The sequence below is a fragment of the Moschus berezovskii genome, chromosome 28 (assembly GCF_049115385.1).
Source record: "Moschus berezovskii isolate FMDL1 chromosome 28, NW_MosBer_1.0, whole genome shotgun sequence".
Lineage (NCBI taxonomy): Eukaryota > Metazoa > Chordata > Mammalia > Artiodactyla > Moschidae > Moschus > Moschus berezovskii.
Window position 1 is genome coordinate 24659524 of NC_142487.1, and position 19064 is coordinate 24678587.

Below are 19064 nucleotides of genomic sequence, written 5' to 3' on the forward strand. Positions count from 1 at the left end.
CACCGACCTAGATGCTGGCTGCTGCTTCATGGAGTTGCGTTCTATAGGGAATCAGCTCTCTTATTCTGCACGTCCGATGTTCCCAGTAAGCATGTGGTGGTGTTCCCACAGGCCTCTGACAAGGTCAAGATCCAGTCTGTTGGGAGACAGTGGCATGCTTCAGGTAGTGACTGGTGTTGCAAGTCGTTGTTATCTGACCGTTACCGAGCCTTAGCACCATTGTTATCTGCAATTTTTATCATTTTTGCTTCATAATGGAAGTGATTCATCATATACCTGTTCCTTTAGGGACAGCTGTCAGTTGTCCTTGCACAGTTGCAAACATCAGCAATGATTGCCAAATATTAGAAATTAGTGGATGAAGTCTTACCAGTTTACTTTGTTCTGTTACCTTTTTTCTTTTCGTTTATTCGTGTCCCTTCAAGTTTTCTGAAATATTCCTGTTTTTGCAATAACTTCATGAAATATGTGTTTGAATCATTTTTTTAAAAACTTAAGTATCCAATAAAATATAAAAGAAGATATAAACTAATATATCTACTGGCACAACATATAGAAAGCATGGATATCCAAAAACATTTATTTTGATTTATTTAAATTGATGGTTTTGCCTTGTTATTAAAATTACCAAAGAGAATCAGGAGGTGGTACTTCAGTCCTATCTTTTTTTTATTAGTAAAGAGTTTAGTAGCAAGTATTTTCTTCACATATTTGACCTTTTGCCTGCAGGATATAATACAACAGAGACTTGATTTTATGTTTCTGTTTCACAGGATATGACATAGCATCATTGACTTTTCTGTATCTTCTATATTTTTGTTTTAATTCTATTACAAAAATAAGATAAGGACTTCCCTAATGGCCCAGTAGTTAAGAATTCAAACTCCCAATGTAGGGGGCATGGGTTTGATCCCTGGTCAAGGAATGGAGCCATATCATGCACCACATGATGCACGGCATGGCCAAAAATTAAAAACAACAAAAGAACACTGTAAGATAGGATAGGCAGAGACACAAAGGATGAAATGGTTACGGAAAAAAATAGTATTTTTCTAGTCAAACAAAGTTTCTTATTTCCTTTTTGGATTCACTCTGAAATTTTGAAGGAAGAGGTTATTAGAGTGAAAATATGACTACGTTTTCAACCTTTCTCCCTGTAAGTCCTCTGTGCAATTCATTACTAAGACCTTCCCATTATGTATCCATCACCTTCCTTTTTACTTTAGAGTGTACTCTTTTTATGACAGGCTATATTTTTTAACACCCATGCTATCTTTGGCTTCCCTGATAGTTCAGTTGGTAAAGAATCTGCCTGCAGTATAGGAGACCCCAGTTTGAGTCCTGGGCTGGGAAGACCTGCTGGAGAAGGGACAGGCTACCCACTCCAGTATTCTTGGGCTTTCCTTGTGGCTCAGTTGGTGAAGAATCTGCCTGCAATGCAGGAGACCTGGGTTCGATCCCTTGGGTTGGGAAGATCCCCTGGGGAAGGGAAAGGTTACCCATTCCAGTATTCTGGCCTGGAGAATTCCATGGACTGTATTGTCTGTGGGGTCACAAAGAGTAGGACACAACTGAGCAGCTTTCACTTTCACTTATACCTGTCTTTATTGGTTTCTCTGTCTTCTGTTTCTACCTTCTAGTCCATCCTGTACTCTCCTGGCAAATTAATTATAGGAAATAAAACAATAACAACCACACTTGATTCGTGCCACTGTCTTAAAGACAAAAACATAAACAACTTTAGTTCACGTAGTCTTTAAGACAAGGCCCTCCGCAGCATGGTACACCTTTTTCTTATCTCCTACTGTTCTTTTATACAGTCTGGTTGCTCTGTGTGAAGAAAAGTTCTAACCGAGAATAATTGGGTCACTATGTACTACTTCTTATCTTTTATATCATGCATGTTGTTGCTCATGATTTTCATTCATTTGGAACATTATTTCTATTTGCTTATTTATTTAGTCAGTATATTATCTTTTAAGGAATAGTGAAAGTGAAAGTTGCTCAGTCATGTCCAACCGTTTGCGACCCCATGAACTATAGAGTCCATAGAATTCTCCAGGCCAGAATACTGGAGTGGGTAGCCTTTCCCTTCTCCAGGGGATCTTCCCAACCCAGGGATCACACCCAGGTGTCCCGCATTGCAGGCAGATTCTTCACCAGCTGAGCCACCAGGAAAGCCCAAGAATACTGGAGTGGGTAGCCTATCCCTTCTCCAGTGGATCTTTCCAACCCAGGAATCGAACTGGAGTCTCCTGCATTGCAGGTGGATTGCTATCAGGGAAGCCCTCTTTTAAGGAAACGAATATAAAAACAAAGCTTTCCTATTTTTCCCAAGTAGTTCGCATTTCTCTTGCTCTTCATTGCTTTGTATAGATCCAGATTTCTATCTTAAAGGACTCTCCTTTTGCCTAATATTTTTCTTGTGGTGTAGGTCTAAGTGATTCTTTCATCTTCTGTATATCTGAAAAACTTTTTATTTCACCATCATTTTGAAGATATTTCTTTCTGGGTATAGAATTCTATGTTGACAGTTTTTTGTTTATTCCTTTCAGTATTCCACTATCTTGCTTGTATTATTTCCAGTGAAAAACCTGCTGTAAGCCTTATCTTTGTTCCTCTATGTATATGCTATATCTGTTTTTTTGTGACTTCTTAGAAAATTTTCTCTTTATTATTGATTTTGAGCTGTTTAGTTGTAGTTTTCTACGTATTTCTTGTGCTGAGGGTTTGTTGTACTTGACTCTGTGGGTACATAGTTTGCAACAAATTTGGTAGGTTTTGGCCATTATTTGTTCAAATATGCTTTTGACTTTACCCTCTCTTTTTTATCTTTGGCGACTCTGATTATGTGCCTGTTAGGATACTTGAAATTGCCCAGAGCTTGAGGATTGTCTTTTCATTTTTGATATTATTTTTCCTGTGTTTAATTTCATAGTTTCTGTTCTGCGTTTTCAAGTTTACTGAGCTTTTCTTCTGTAGAGGTCTTAAGGGAGAGGAAAAGGTGCAGGTAATGCTAGGGAGCTCATTAGAGGAAGGAAGGACAAGAAAATGTTTCTGGCAGGCACTGATAAAACATATTCCTACATTAAAAAATGTCCATGCATTTTTCCTTTCTTAAAAAAATGGACTTTAGTCGTCCAGAGTTGTGCAGTGACTGTGCATGTGCGTGTCTCCCAGGAGCGCTGGACCGGTGTGTGATGGGGATCACGGCTGTGGAGATCCTGAACGCTTGTGATGAAGCAGCCCCTGCTGCTGTTGACTCACTGAGTCACCCGGCGATCAACCTCAAACAAGCCATGACACGCCGCAGCCTTGCTGCTCTGAAGAACGTGGCCCATCACAAGCTGCAGACTCTTGCCACTAACCTCTTGGCTTCTGAGGCATCTGACAAAGTAAGTTTTATACGTGGGCTCGTGTATCCCCGTTCAGCTTCATTTAATGATACAGCTTTGATACGTCTTGGGGAATCATTTTGGGGAGATGACACTGGTGAGTACTAAGCTTCTGATTTTTAAGCAGGTTTATCCAACACAGTTTTGGAGTGTTTCAAGTATTTGGCATTTTGAAAAAGTAACTTGTTCTTCCCATTCAAACTATTTTAAAATGATTCCTACAGACTTGAGTGACTTCAGCTTCTGAAATTAGAATGAACAGTTTGTATATAATCCGTCTTCTTAACTTTCTGAGAGTTTTCCTGTTGGAAGGTTGAGCACTAGTGATATCTTCAGGAGAAAAAAGTAGCAATTTAGGAAAAATTGTGGCTTATCATTAGTTTTAAAAATAGGCTCCGATTTTACTAATGTTAGGCCATTTGCAAGATTTAAGAAAATATGTAAGAACAGTGGTGAGATTACACAAGTGCTGGCATTTTTCTGCGAGACCCAAACTCAACCACACTTTCCTTCCTGATAGTTAAAATCAACCCACCAGTTACTTTTTTAGTTAACAGAAAATTGTCTTGCTTAAAGAAGAAGAGTCAACCCCAGTTCATTAATTGGCTACTTAGCATTAGTTTTTTAGACACTAGCCACTATTTCCTTTGTGATATTTGTGTTCTGTGGTATTATTAGAACTAGTTTGTCTCTGGTAAATAGATAAATGAAACCTAGAAACCATCCCAGTGTTCTGTCTGAATCACACTTAGAATTCCTAGTTCCATCTAAGAATTCATTAGAATTATGAATGAGTCACCAAATACTTTTATTTTAATTCTCTTTTATTCCTGATTCCTACTTTTTAAATGATTAGATGTGTGCATAAATAACAAAGGGGTTGAAAGGATTGTGTACAAATTTGAAAATCCGCCCATGAATTAGTGAGTACTAATGACATAGGAAATATTTACTACAGGCAGCTCCACTGACCCATATCCTCTAGTAATTGGCAGAAATAGTTGATCATTCTTTCCTCAAGATATTAATGTTTTATTGACTTTGTTATATTGTATGTTTCATAGATTAGAATTGTGAAATCCTTCTGTGTTTTTTTTTTTTTCATGCTTTCTGTCCCATGCTCTGTAGAATAGAAAATGGGCTGAAATGCACTTGCTATGCCTATAATTTCTTTCAGGAGATCCTGTGGATATTCCCTAGGAATTCAGTTGTTCACGGCACATTGTCTGATGTTCTATTAAGCAAACTTATAAAACAATACATTCAATGGCAGGTGTGTCCGTTTGGTAATTCCCAAATATATTCTTTTTCTTGTTGATAGCACCTAGAAGTAAAACTTTGGGGAAATAATGATATGACTGGAAAATTGAAGGGAAGTAAGAGGTACAGTAACATTTATGAATGGCTTTTGTAAGTGCTCATGGTCCATTATGTGATTTTTTACAGTCTTGTTTGTCCCCGTTTTAATAGCGCATTTTATAGAGCAATTAGTGATAAAAGCACCAGATATCAGAGACACTACACTTACGTATTATAAAATATATTGCTCGTGAACCTTCTCAGCCTTGTAGCAGTGGTAATTGTTGCCTGGCCTACAAGGGAAACAATTATAGAAGGAGGGAAAGGCTTAGGAAGCCAAGGCTGCAGGAGGATAATCACTTTATGAAAAATGTATGTTGGCCGGACCATTAGGGATTTCTCTAACTATTTTCTCATGTTGACTTAGAGGCTCCTCCTGAGGGGAATATTTAAAGAGCCATTTGCTGGATGGCTTTCAAACCTCCGGAGAAATAGAGCCCACCCAAAGTTAAGGGGAAAAAAAACAAAACGAAACGTAACTAAGAGCTGCTCAGTGGTACATGACTTACTCTAGGAAATTGGATCTTTTTTTTTTTTTACCATGGGTCTCAATGGAAAGTAAAACCTCAGTGGGAATACTGTATAGAAAGTATGCAGTTTTCTCCTGGTTAGTGCTGGCAATTGGGCTATTTAGAAGTAACAAATATTTTATATTGTTAATTAGGTTAATTTTGCCTGACATATACAGCTTTACAAGCAAAGATAGAGAATTTACTGTCCTGTGATTTTTTTTTCCTTCTTTCACTGGAAGAGCAAGAAGGTGTTAAGTAGAATTATCCTTTATAACTGTATTGAATCCATTACTTGGATGCAATCTCAAAAATGACAGAATGATCTCTGTTCGTTTCCAAGGCAAACCATTCAATATCACAGTAATACAAGTCTATTCCCTGACCAGTAATGCTGAAGAAGCTGAAGTTGAATGGTTCTATGAAGACCTACAGGACCTTCTAGAACTAACACCCAAAAAGACGCCCTTTTCATTATAGGGGACTGGAATGCAAAAGTAGGAAGTCAAGAAACACCTGGAGTAACAGGCAAATTTGGCATTGGAGTACAAAATGAAGCAGGGCAAAGGCTAACAGAGTTTTGCCAAAAGAATACACTGGTCCTAGCAAACACCCTCTTCCAACAACACAAGAGACGACTCTACACATGGACATCACCAAATGGTCAATACGGAAATCAGATTGATTATATTCTTTGCAGCCAAAGATAGAGAAGCTCTATACAGTCAGCAAAAAAAAGACTGGGAGCTAACTGTGGCTCAGATCATGAACTCCTTACTGTCAAATTCAGACTTAAATTGCAGAAAGTAGGAAAACCACCAGACCATTCAGGTATGACCTAAATCAAATCCCTTACAGTGGGATTTGATTATACAGTGGAAGTGACAAATAGATTCAATGGTTTAGATGTGATAGAGTGCCTGAAAAACTATGGATGGAGGTTTATGACACTGTACAGGAGACAGGGATCAAGACCGTCCCCAAGAAAAATAAATACAAAAAGGCAGAGTGGTTGTCTGAGGCGGCCTTACAAATAGCTGAGAAAAGAAGAGAAGCTCAAGACAAAGGAGAAAAGGAAAGATATACCTATTTGAATGCAGAGTTCCAAGGAATAGCACGGAGAGATAAGAAAGCCTTCTTCCGTGATCAGTGCAAAGAAATAGAGGAAAACAATAGAATGGGAAAGACTAGAGATCTCTTCAAGAAAATTAGAGATACTAAGGGAACATTTCATGCAAAGATGGGCTCAATAAAGGACAGAAATGGTATGGACCTACCAGAAGCAGAAGATATTAAGAAGAGGTGGCAAGAATACACAGAAGAACTGTACAAAAAAGATCTTCATGACCCAGATAATCACGACGGTGTGATCACTGACTTAGAGTCAGACATCCTGGAATGTGAAGTCAAGTGGACCTTAGGAAGCATCACTACAAATAAAGACAGTGGAGGTGATGGAATTCCAGTTGAGCTATTTCAAATACTCAAAGATAATACTGTGAAAGTGCCATACTCAATATGCCAGAAAATCTAGAAGACTCAGCAGTGGCCACAGGACTGGAAAAGGTCAGTTTTCATTCCAATTCCTAAGAAAGGCAATGCCAAAGAATGCTCAAACTACTGCATGATTGTACTTATACTCTAGCAAAGTAATACTCAAAATTCTCCAAGCCAGGCTTCAACAATATGTGAACTGTGAACTTCCAGATGTTCAAGCTGGTTTTAGAAAACGCAGAGGAACCAGAGATCAATTTGCCAACATCTATCTTCTGGATCATCGAAAAAGCAAGAGAGTTCCAGAAAAACATCTATTTCTGCTTTATTGACTATGCCAAAGCCTTTGACTGTGTGGCTCACAATAAACTGTGGAAAATTCTTCACGAGATGGGAACACCAGACCACCTGACCTGCCTCTTGAGAAATCTGTAAGCAGGTCAGGAAGCAACAGTTAGAACTGGACATGGAACAACGGACTGGTCCCAAATAGGAAAAGGAATGTGTCAAGGCTGTATATTGTCACCGTGCTTATTTAACTTATATGCAGAGTACATAATGAGAAACGCTGGGCTGGATGAAGCACAAGCTGGAATCAAGCTTGCCGGGAGAAATATCAATAACCTCAGATATGCAGATGACACCACCCTTAAGGCAGAAAATGAAGAAGAACTAAAGAGCCTCTTGATGAAAGTGAAAGAGGAGAGTGAAAAAGTTGGCTTAAAACTCAACATTCAGAGAAGTAAGATCATGGCATCTGGTCCCATCACTTCATGGGAAATAGATGGGGAAACAGTGGAAACAGTGAGAGACTTTATTTTTTGGGGCTCCAAAATCACTGCAGGTGGTGACTGCAGCCATGAAATTAAAAGACGCTTACTCCTTGGAAGAAAAGCTGTGACCAACCTAGACAGCATATTAAAAAGCAGAGACATTACTTTGCCAAAAAAGGTCTGTCTAGTCAAAGTTATGGTTTTTCCAGTGGTCATGTATGGATTTGAGAGTTGGACTGTAAAGAAAGCTGAGCACCGTAGAATTGATGCTTTTGAACTGTGGTGTTGGAGAAGACTCCTGAAAGTCCCTTGGGCTGCAAGGAGATCCAACCAGTCCATCCTAAAGGAAATCAGTCCTGAATATTCATTGGAAGGACTGATGCTGAAGCTGAAGCTCCAATACTTTGGCCACCTTATGTGAAGAAAAGAGCCTGATGCTTTAGTTATTCTCAAATTTTCAAATGATGAACCTAAAGGACATTTGGATAGAACATAGATTGGCAAATTTTTTTCTGTAAAGGGTTATATAGTGAAAAAAAAAATTAGGCTTTGTGGTTCATATCACTTGTGTCACAGTGATTCAACTCTGCCATAATGGTGGCATAAAAGGAGCTATGCGTGCGTGCATGTTTAGTCGCTCAGTTCTGTCTGACTCTCTGAGACCTTATGAACTGTAGCCCACCAGCCTCCTCTGTCCATGGGACTCTCCAGACAAGAATACTGGAGTGCGTAACCATTTCCATCTCCCAGGGCTCTTCCTGACTCAGGAATCGAACCTGGGTCCCCTGCATTGCAGGCAGATCCTTTACCATCTGAGCCCCCAGGGAAACCCCAAAAGAGTTATAGACCCTATGTAAATGGATGAATGTGACTGGCTCCCAATAAAATTTTATTAACAAAAGTAGATAGTCGGCTGAATTTGGCCCTGGGTCATAATTTGCTGACCCTTGCATCTGAAGATGGCATTATTCTATCAAGGTTGTGGATGTAGCTCCCCCGTTGAATGACCTTTGCTTCATTTTTGAAAAGCAGAACAGAGCAGTGGTTTAGAGGCCAAGTTCTGATGGCAGATGTATGTATGTTCCCGTTGCATCTCTGTAACTTCCTGCCTGTTGGTGACCTTGGACAAGAAGCCTCCAGTGATCTAGGTTACACATGTAATTGAAAGCAAATTCTTGTAAAGGAAGTAAAGGTTGACAGCATATTAGAGAAATGAAATAACATCAAGACTGGGGAATAAAAAAGAGCATATGGAGTTAATAATAAAGTCATTGCTCGTCATTAAGAGCTGTTTTGGTAGAAATAATTGGGTCAGCAGTCAGGATACAGTGAGTTAGGAATGACCATGAGATCAAGTGGAGGTGCAGTGCGTGGAAGAAGTTTGCTTTTAGAGGAAAAGAAGAGAGTAGAGTTAGCTTCGTCTGCGGTTGCAGGGTTAAGAGCAGAGTTTATGCTTTGGGAGCTCACTGACCCTTTTGCTGGTGGAGGGAGGTATCGGTGGGGCCGTGGAAGAGGACATGCTGCTGAGAATAGAGTTGGAGAGTTCACCCTTCTTAAAAACTCTTCCCTTACAATCTGTAATGAAGACAAGAGGGAGGTGAATATAACAAGTTATTTTCAGCAGCAGCATTTTCAGTGGAAGAAGAGTGATATTTGTTAAAGAAAAGAAAAGAGAAAAAGGAAGTAGTAATAATCCCTTGAAGGTAGAGTCGTCTTCTTTTTTCTTAATCCGTCATTCAACTCAGAACAGGTGCTCTGCTGGGTTAGGAGTTAGAGGACTTGCACGATGTGAATAAATAGGAGGTTGTAACTGACATGTAGTGATATTTGAGGAATGCATAAATGAATATGTCAAGAAGCATGTCTGGGCATATCTGGTGATCTTTTTGACAAGTTTTCCCATAAAGCATTTGTCAGACACTGGTTCTTGGTGAGGCGATCTTGATGGATGCATTGGGCCAGTGGGATTTTATCAGTGAAGCTAGAAAACCCTTGTGGCCATGGAATTCATTTCATAGGCCTACTCTGTGTAGCTTCTTATTGGGCTTCCTTACATCTTAGGCTGGAGAAGGAAATGGCAACCCACTCCAGTACTCTCGCGTGAAAAATCTCATGGGTGGAGGAGCCTGGTAGGCTACAGCCCGTGGGGTTGCAAAGAGTCAGACAGTACTGAGCGACTTCACTTTCACTTTTTACATCTTAGGCATTGTATCAATCAGAATCACCCTATTTATGTTGAAAAAGAATGAAGAATTGAAAAGTGGCCAGAATGATTTATCTTTTACCTTGCATTTCTCTCTCTGTTGTTAAATTAGTCAAAATCCTGAAAAAATGATTGGGCTATATTTGCAAAGGTCAGTAGCTTTGTATTCTGTGTAACTAGGCGATAGAAAGGGATTTAGAAGTCAAATAAAACCTACTGAGAACATACTCTGTGTCTTTTGCTTGCAGAATTCATTCTGTTAAAAAAAAAATTTGTACTGATCGAATTGACTTTATGATTCATTGTGAAAAGGGCACTTGTCCAGTACAGACAGGGACAAGTCCAGTGACGTGATGTACAGATACCAGGCCTTTCTGGTGAACTGTTTTCAGCCTTAGAAAAATTCTTGTGATATGTCTGACCTTTGGAGAATCAATTAAACTTGCTTAACATTCTGTCCCCAAACTTTAATGAATATCTTAAAAGAAATTATGAATATGTTAATTGTATATTTATTATGTACTTATATATGAGTTCAACTTTGGGTTCTTCTAAGTGGTTATTAAGATAAAATTTTTATATTACACCAATTACTGTCTTAATTGTTAATAAAGTTAGGGAGACCTAGCTAAGCAGCCAAACCTTAAGGAAACAAGGGAGTGAATGTCTCACTGTAGAAGAAAGATTTATTAAGTACCTGTGTGACCGGTGATTCCCCTTATTGGAGGGTAATAATTAGAAACCGAATCTGGATGCTTTGTACGCTCATGGCTCCTGCGATGACATTGCTTCCAGTCCCTCTCAGAAGAGAGAGCTGGACAGTATGTTTACAAGGCATATATACAGTGACTCAAACAAATAAATCTTTTAAGTGTTTCTGTCTTCCTAAATATATGAAATACCTTGGATTAACCCCATTACCTCCAGTTCTAAGCAGATAGCACAGTGTTTGTTCTAGGCTCCCCTCTTGGCATATTATAACTCTCTTCTCACCTGTGAGAAACCTCACCCAGTATTTTCCATGTACTGATTTGTTCAGTTCCCCCTTTATGTAGACAATTTCCTGCCCACCCCCAAATCTCCTTTTAGGTGTGCTGACCAAAAGCTTACCGCCCACAGAGGGGAAACCTTTCCTTTTTGATCGGTGATATGTTTTTGCTTTGCACCTTCTGCTTCTCTTCGGCATGATCAGTTTATTTATTCTCGTGTTTCTGTTTAGGTTTCTTTGTCAAAGTGATGTTTTATTTTTAATTCTTTCTTGAGTACAGTCATTTCATTTCTGATTTTTCTAAGTCTTGTGTTGTTCTTTCATGGTGAGTATCATTTAAAAAATGTTTTCTAGTTTGTTTTGAAATAGTGCATTCATTTCAGTCTGCTTCTTAAACATGTCTGTTTTCTTGTTCTTATTCTCACTTTCTCTGTCTAATAGTAGCTTTATTTAATTTTTTTGGCCGTGCCTTGTGGCATGCACGATCTTAGCTCCCTGACCAGGGATCAAATGCATGCCCTCTCCTGTGGAAGCATGGACTCCTAGCGAGTGGATCGCCAGGGAAGTCCTGATCTTATTCTCTTTTGGCTTTCTATAATTTGACCTCAGTACTTTTTGGAATATTACTTTGTGGGATAATTTTTCCTGGACTTTTTAATGATTAATCCAGGCAGCATTTTTAGCTTCACAGGACTCTTTCTGTTGTTTCACATGGTTCAGTAAGATGGTGACTTGCTTTCTGACCGTTTCTGGCACTGTTCTTCGCCTTACTTTTTTTTTTTAATTACCTGTCCATTTTGATTACATTCTTAGCACTTTCTCATTACCGGGGCATCCTTTCCTAGAAGGGAGCCCTGAGGCATCCGTGTTGTACGGGCTTCGGGACTCTGATGGACCAGCTGGCATTTCTCATAGCTGTGGCTCTCGTGTTCAGTTGCTGTTGAGGTAGGTGAGGCCCTCCCAGGTTCAGCTGCTCTTTCCAGATGAGTATCTGTTGGCTCTTATCTTATAGAGTTTTCTTGGCAGAGCTCTCAGATCCATTCCTGCTTCCATCTTCCCTTCCTCCTACAGCATGCCTGACGCCAGGTGAACGTTGTAGCTGTTGGTGGCCTTTCCCATCCACTTGAATTTTGGAATTTATGGGTGTCCTTCATCACTTAGTTCTGTTGAAAATGTTCTTAGTGGGTTGCAGTTATGCCATCTAGTTGCTCTGTCCGTTTTTTATGGGGGGATTTGGAAAAACCCAGTAACTATGCTGGCGTCACTGCTGTGATCTTCCCAGAATCCCCTTCAGTCTCTATATTCTTGATATTAAGTATAAAATTCAGTGGGATGAATTAGTTAAAGACAAATCATGTTAAACATTTAAAATCTTACCTGTGAATTATTTGAACTAGATGAAGCACATATGTGAATATACTTTTTCTGGATCACACTGGTAAGATACCAGTGTGGTTTTGAATTTAAAGGACACATACTTTCTATTTGGGCTTCCCTCGTGGCTCAGTGTTAGAGTCTGCCTGCAATGCAAGAGACCGAGGTTCGATCCCTGGGCTGGGAAGATCCCCTGGAGAAGGAAATGGCAACTCACTCCAGTATTCTTGCCAGGAAATATCCCATGGACAGAGAAGCCTGGCGGGCTGCAGTCCATGAGGTCGCAGAAGAGTCAGTGACTAAACACCGACAAAGGCATTTTGAAGTAATTTGATAGACGTGTAAAGATTCATGACTAAAATCAATATGTTAGTTCTTTGGGTAAGAAATAATTTCTTCCCATCTAATATGATTGGGAAATCCGCTCTTTATTAGACCATACAACATATTTTCAAAGTTCTTGACTTTTGTGGCCTCTGTTAGAAAATAATTGAATCAGTCTAGTTCAGGGAACTTTTATTGACTCTTAGGTACTGTGTTAGGCCCTCAAGAGCCCAAATGAATAAGACATGATATTCACCCTCAGGAAATATAAACAGATATACGCAGTGCAGTGCAGAGATGGCTGAGGAGACCCAGAAAGTATTGCAGATACCTGGCCTAGGTTGACGTGATCAGGACTGGCTTCTTGGAGGGGGGGGGTTGAAGAATGAGTGGAATATCGTCAGGTGGGGGGTGTGGGTGGGTGGCGTGTGTTCTGGGAGTAGCCGGTGCAGGTGCAGGGAGGGCCGTGGGGACTGACCTACGTGCTCAGTGGAGCTGGGGGGCCAGCTGAATAGACACAGGCAGTGGGGGGAAGCGAGGCCATCCGTGTGTATCTGGGAAGCCCTAAAGCATTCTCGCTCACCTCAGTAGCTTTCAAACTTAAAAAAGAAGTAGCGTTAGAATCCTTACCTCAAAGAGAATTTTTTGTGAAAGCCAGTATGTACATCAGATCTGAGGATACGTAGGGGAGAGTATTAATTGAAGAATGGTTTGTGAGCTGTATTTGGCAGGTCCTAGCGATCTGTTGGGCTTCCCTGGTGGCTCAGCTGGTAAACAACCCACATGCAAATGCAGGAGACGCCGGTTCAATTCCTGGGTCAGGAAGATCCCCTAGAGAAGGGAACGGCTACCCACTTCAGTATTCTTGGGCTTCCCTGGTGGCTCGGTTGGTAAAGAATCCGCCTGCAATGTTGGAGACCTGGGTTCCATCCCTAGGCTGGGAAGATCCCCTTAAGGAGGGCATGGCAGTCCACTCCAGTATTCGTGCCTGGAGAATTCCTGTCCTGCATGGACAGAGGAGCCTGGCGGGCTACAGTCTGTGGGGTCACAGTCGGACAGGACTGAGCAGCTAAGCACAGCACACAGTGATTTGTTAGGCAGATTGGGTAAGGGAGGTTAACTCAGGCTTCTTACTGGTTGATTGACTAGAAGTGGCTCTGTCCAGTGTGAGGTTGAATGTAGGATCAGGTTTTGCGGGGGTGATGCAGAGTTGCTTTGTGTATGATGGGGGGTGGAGAGAACTTGAGGGAGGGGTGTCGCGGCGGGTATCCAGGTGGAGGAATCTCCCGGGCCCACTGCGAAGCGGCCGAGGTCCCTCAGAGAGAGCAGATGGGCTGAGAGAGACTCAAGGTCCCAACCTGAAAGGGAGGAGAGGAAACGGGGGGAGGAGGGATGAGAGGATCACTGGGAGGACTGCGGGCTTGCAGACAGGGAGTCGGGCGTTTCCAGAAGGGTGGAGCGGTCCACTGTGTCAAACCCAGTCAGTGATGACTGTTAGAAGGGCTGAAACGTGTGTGTCCGTGAGGTCACTAGTGTCCTTTTCCAGAACTGTCCTCCCAGGATGTGTGGGCCAGAAGCTGGATTGCGGTAGATTCAGGAGTGAATGGGCTTCCCTGGTGGCTCAGATGGTAAAGAATCCACCTACAATGCGGGATACCCCAGTTTGATTCCTGGGTCGGGAAGATCCGCTGGAGAAGGGAATGGCTACCCACTCCAGTATTCTTGGGCTTCCCTCGTAGCTCAGCTGGTGAAGCATCCATCTGCAACGTGGGAGACTGGGGTTTGACACCTGGGCTGGGAAGATTCCCTGGAGAAGGGAAAGGTTACCCACTCCAGTGTTCTTGCCTAGAGAATCCCGTGGACAGAGGGGCCTGGCCATATAGTCCATGGAGTCGCACACAGTCGACACGACTGAGCGCCTTTAAGTTCACTTCAAGGACTGAATGGGCAGTGTGGAAATAGCAGCAGCAAGTGCAGAACGCTTTTGAACAGTTGGCGGGGTAAAGGGAGGAGAAGGAGGATAGCCAGAGGGGAGTGCAGTCTTGGAAACAGGTTCGAGTGTGGATTAAGGGTACAGAGCCAGGGGAGAGAGGCAGGTTCCTGATCAGGATCCGGAGGAGACAGCCGGTGACGCTGGGTTCCACGTGGGATGGGAAGATGGCAGATTTCAAGGCAGAGGGAAGGCAGTTGGCTTTGACCCGGAGGAGGAAAACTTCATTTTCTGAAATTGAGTTTTAAGGGAAATGCCGTCTCTGTCACATGAAAGTGTACATGCTGATGGAGAAGCTGCAGAACTTCCCTGGAAGATCCAGCCCCGATCACTAACGAAGGCGGCTACAGTGACCCGCGGATTTCCAGCACAGACGAAACAGCCTTCTTCTGGAGGAAGATGTCATCTCGGACTTTCATAGCTGGAGAGAAGAACTTGGGGCCTGGCTACAAAAGTGCCAAAAGACAGGCTGACTCTCTCAATAGGGGCTGATGCAGCCAGTGACTCGAGGTGGAAGCCAGTGCTCATTTATCATTCTGAAAACCCTAGGGCCCTTAAGAACCAGGGTAAATCTCCTCTGCCTGTGCTCAGTGAATGGAACAACAAAGCACATCCGTTTACAGCACGATTTACTGAATATTTTAAGCCCAGCATTGAGATAATATTTTGGCCACCTGATGCAAAGAGCCGACTCATTAGAAAAGACACTGATGCTGGGAAAGATTGAAGGTGGGAGAAGGGACGACAGAGGATGAGATGGTTGGATGGCATCACCGACTCAATGGACATGAGTTCGATTGTAAGCTCCTAGAGATGGTGAAGGACAGGGAGGCCTGGCGTGCTGCAGTCCATGGAGTCGCAGAGAGTCGGACACGACTGAACGAATGAGCAACAACATCTGAGACTCTGTTGCTCAGAGTAAACAGATGCCTTTCAAAATCCGCCTGCTCGGTGACAGCATGCCTGGTGGCGCCCTGAGAGCGCTGCTGGAATTGCACAACAAGATCCTTGCTGTTTTCACGCCTGTTAACACCACATCCATCCTGCAGCTCATGGGTCAAGGGGGGTAATTGCAACTTGTAAGTCTTATTATTTAAGAAATACATTTTGTGAGGCTGTAGCTGTTATATCTGGCATGTTTGGTGCTTCCTCTGATGGATCTGGGCAGAATAAATTGAAAACCTCTGAAAAGACTTCACTTCTAGATGCCACAGGACGTTTGTGATTCACGAGAAGAGCTCAAACTATCAGCCTTCATAGTAGCTTGGAAGAAGTCGACTCCAACACTCACGGATGCCTTTGAGGGGTTCTAGACTTCAGTGGAGGAAGGAACTACAGATGTGGTGGAAATGCCAGAGCAGGAATTAGAAGTGGAGCCTGAAATGTGAGTGAGCTGCTGCCTCCTCATGACGAAACTTGCATGGATGAGGAGTCGTTTCTTCAGATGAACTCTACTGCTGGTGAAGGTGTTTGACGGTTTTTGAAATGACAACAAAGGATTTAAACTGTGACATACGCTAGGTTGATAAAGCAGCAGCAGAGTTTGGAGAAGATGGCCTCCCAATTTTGAAAGAAGTTCTGTGGGTTAAATGCTGTCAGTGTTACCTGCTACAGAGGGATCGTTAATGAGAGGAAGAGTCCATCGATGCAGCAAACTGCGTCATTGTCTGATTTTAAAAAATCGTCACAGCCACCGCAGCCTTCAGCAGCCATCACCTTGGTAACGTCACTGACCATCAGCATCAATGCAGACCCTCCACTGTCAAATAGATGACTTTCTGAGGGCTCAGGTGATGGTTAACAGGTTTTTGGGTTTTTTTTTCAATTTTGTTTAGCAATAAAGTGTTTTTAATTTGGTAGGTACAGTTTTAGACATAAAGCTGTTACAGTGTAGTTTAAAGATAACGTGCATCTGCACCCGGAAACTAAACCGTTCACGTGGCTCACTTTATTGTGATATTACTCGCTTTATTGCGGTGGTCTGGAAGCTAAGCCACAGTGTCTCTGAGGACGCCTGTACATTCAGAGACCTTTCCAGTCTTCCTCCACACAGCTCTCTCTGCTTAGCTGGTGTCAAGATACCTGATTTTCTTACCCACAGTCACACCTCAGTCACCTGGCAGCGGTCAGCCTTGGTGAGAGTCGTGTTTCCTCTGGGGAGGGGCTGGGTTTAGACGAAGACGTAGGACAAGACAAAGGGGTTCACGGCCATAAATCAGGGCGTGAGGGTTTCGGTCTAATGTAAATGGGCTCCCGATCTTTTCACCTGTATTTCAGTAAACGGAGTAAGGTTGTCCAGTGGTCATGTGTGGATGTGAGAGTTGGACTGTGAAGAAAGCTGAGCGCCGAAGAATTGATGCTTTTGAACTGTGGTGCTGGAGAAGACTCTTGAGAGTCCCTTGTACTGCAAGGAGATCCAACCAGTCCATTCTAAAGGAGATTAGTCCTGGGTGTTCATTGGAAGGGCTGATGTTGAAGCTGAAACTCCAATACTTTGGCCACCTCATGCAAAGGGTTGACTCATTGGAGAAGACCCTGATGCTGGGAGGGATTGGGGGTGGGAGGAGACGGGGACGACAGAGGATGAGATGGCTGGATGGCATCACTGACTCGATGGACATGAGGTTGAGTGAACTCCAGGAGTTGGTGATGGACAGGGAGGCCTGGCGTGCTGTGATTCACGGGGTCGCAAAGAGTCGGACACGACTGAGGGACTGAACTGAACTGACCCTTAACAACAGGGGCTTGAGCTGTGCGGGTCCACTTGGAACCGTTTTTAATGGTAAACACTACAGCACTACCCAATCCAGGAGCAGTTGCATTTGTGGATAAGAGGAACTGTGGTTACAGAGGGCTGACTGTAAATTACAGGCGGAGTTTTTATGCTCGGGTGGGTGGGCGCCCCGACCTCCGAGTTTCTCGGGGGTCAGCCGTCTCCGCTCTTCGCAGCATGTGGAGCGGCCTTGTTCCATCACCCACCCCTCCCCAAGGCCCGCGGCCGGCTGCTCCCACTCATCTCAGGAGCCTCGGTTTTACGACCCCTGCGTTCGCAAAGGCGCTGAAGGTTTCCCAGCGCTGCCGCTCTTTGGCAGAGTCAGCTGATTCTTCTCAGACGCTCCGGCCCCAGGTGTGTTGGTGTTTCTGGCCTGGTCCTCCCTCTCGTGCGCGGATGCAGGGAAGCAGGAGACACTGCTGGGTCTATGGGGGTTCTTCACGTCGACGCTGCTGACGTTCGGGCTTGTAGTGCTGTCTTCTGGGGACAGTCCTGTGCAGAGCAGCGTGTTTCTTGGCACACCCGGCCTCCGCCCACCACATGCCACCAGCACCCCCTCCAGGCCGTGACTCACGAAGATGTCTGCAGACGGTGCCAGTGTCCTTTGGGGCTGTCGGGGGAGACCACCCCTGGCTGAGATCCACCGCTGTCTATCTGACTGAGCTCCTCAAAGGACCATTTGCTTTTTCTCCTGTTTCCAGACCCAGCGGTGCTTGCTGCGTTATAGTGAGCAAGCCAGTACTTGAAGGTTGATTAATGTCAGGTGGGTTCACCTTTTCCCTCATCTCCCAGCCCTTCATCTCCTGAGTCTCTGCAGAAGGGACACTGAGAACCTCTTGATGTCTAGAATCAAAGGTCAAGTAGATACAGGAGGGCCTGAATTTCCTGCCCCATCCAGCATACTGACAAGCTGTGAAACCAGTGTGACTGACTAACCTCTTAGCTTCCATTTGATTTTAGCTTTAAACTGTGTGTGTATGTGTGTGTGTGTGTGTGGTGTAATGTGGTAATGAAGTTAAATGAGCGACCTGTTTGCAAACATTGATCTCACCAGGTATTCAGCACATACTTGTTTGATAATCCTGATTGATTGACCGATTGATTGATTGATTGATTGCGTTCATTCGGCCAGTATTGAGCGCGGATGCTGAGAGGGCCCCAGGTGAGAACAGTGGAAAGTGTGTTAGTCACGCCTGCACCCCACAGACCCTGGCCCCAAGGAGTTCCTGCTCCAGTGGGGGGGCAAGCGGGCAGTTCACTGGGGCGAGCTTTTGTCTAGACTGTGGGAGCCGGGGGCGCCAGAGCCCAAGGAGACCAGCCGCCCTGCAGGGTTGCTGGGAAGGCTTTCCTGAAGGGTCGCTTGCCTAGAGGCTTGACATCTGGAAGAAGTGTGGGCAGGAATATCCCAGGCATAGAAAGTGACGCGTGCAGATGTGCGCAGGGCAGTGAACGGGCCAGAGACCACAGAGCGTGCTGAGACCAGTGGTGGGAGAAGACGCCCAGGTGTGCTGTGGTAAAGAATCCGACTGCTGTTGCAGGAGACCCAGGTTCGATCCTTGCATCTGGAAGGTGCCCTGCATGGGGCTTGGCAACCCACTCCTGTGTTCTTGCCTGTAGAATCCCACGGACAGAGGACCCTTATAGGCTATAGTCCACAGGGTCGCAAAAAGCTGGGCACGGCTGGGCAACTGAGCACAGGCACTAGAGTCCACGTGTGAGTCTTTCTGAAATCACTTTCCTCGCCACACAGACCCAGGAGCAATCAGAGAGGTTTTCTTTTTTCCTTTTCATTTTGTTGGCATTTAGTCCTATCTTTTCTCTTACATGTCAGTTACCCAGAATCTCATTGGATTTCCATTCTTTCACAAACGTGTTGAGTTTT

At 43.6% G+C, this 19064-nt stretch overlaps 1 protein-coding gene across 5 annotated transcripts in view; it reads left to right on the forward strand.

Moving 5' to 3' along the window:
- The window catches only part of WDR7 (WD repeat domain 7), a 345084-nt gene that overhangs the window by 81933 nt on the left and 244087 nt on the right, over window positions 1–19064 (forward strand). For all 5 annotated transcript variants that reach the window (XM_055417429.2, XM_055417428.2, XM_055417427.2 and 2 more), the window contains exon 14: window positions 3181–3395. In XM_055417429.2, the coding sequence (XP_055273404.1) occupies window positions 3181–3395 (215 nt within the window). The remainder of the gene's footprint in view (window positions 1–3180; window positions 3396–19064) is intronic.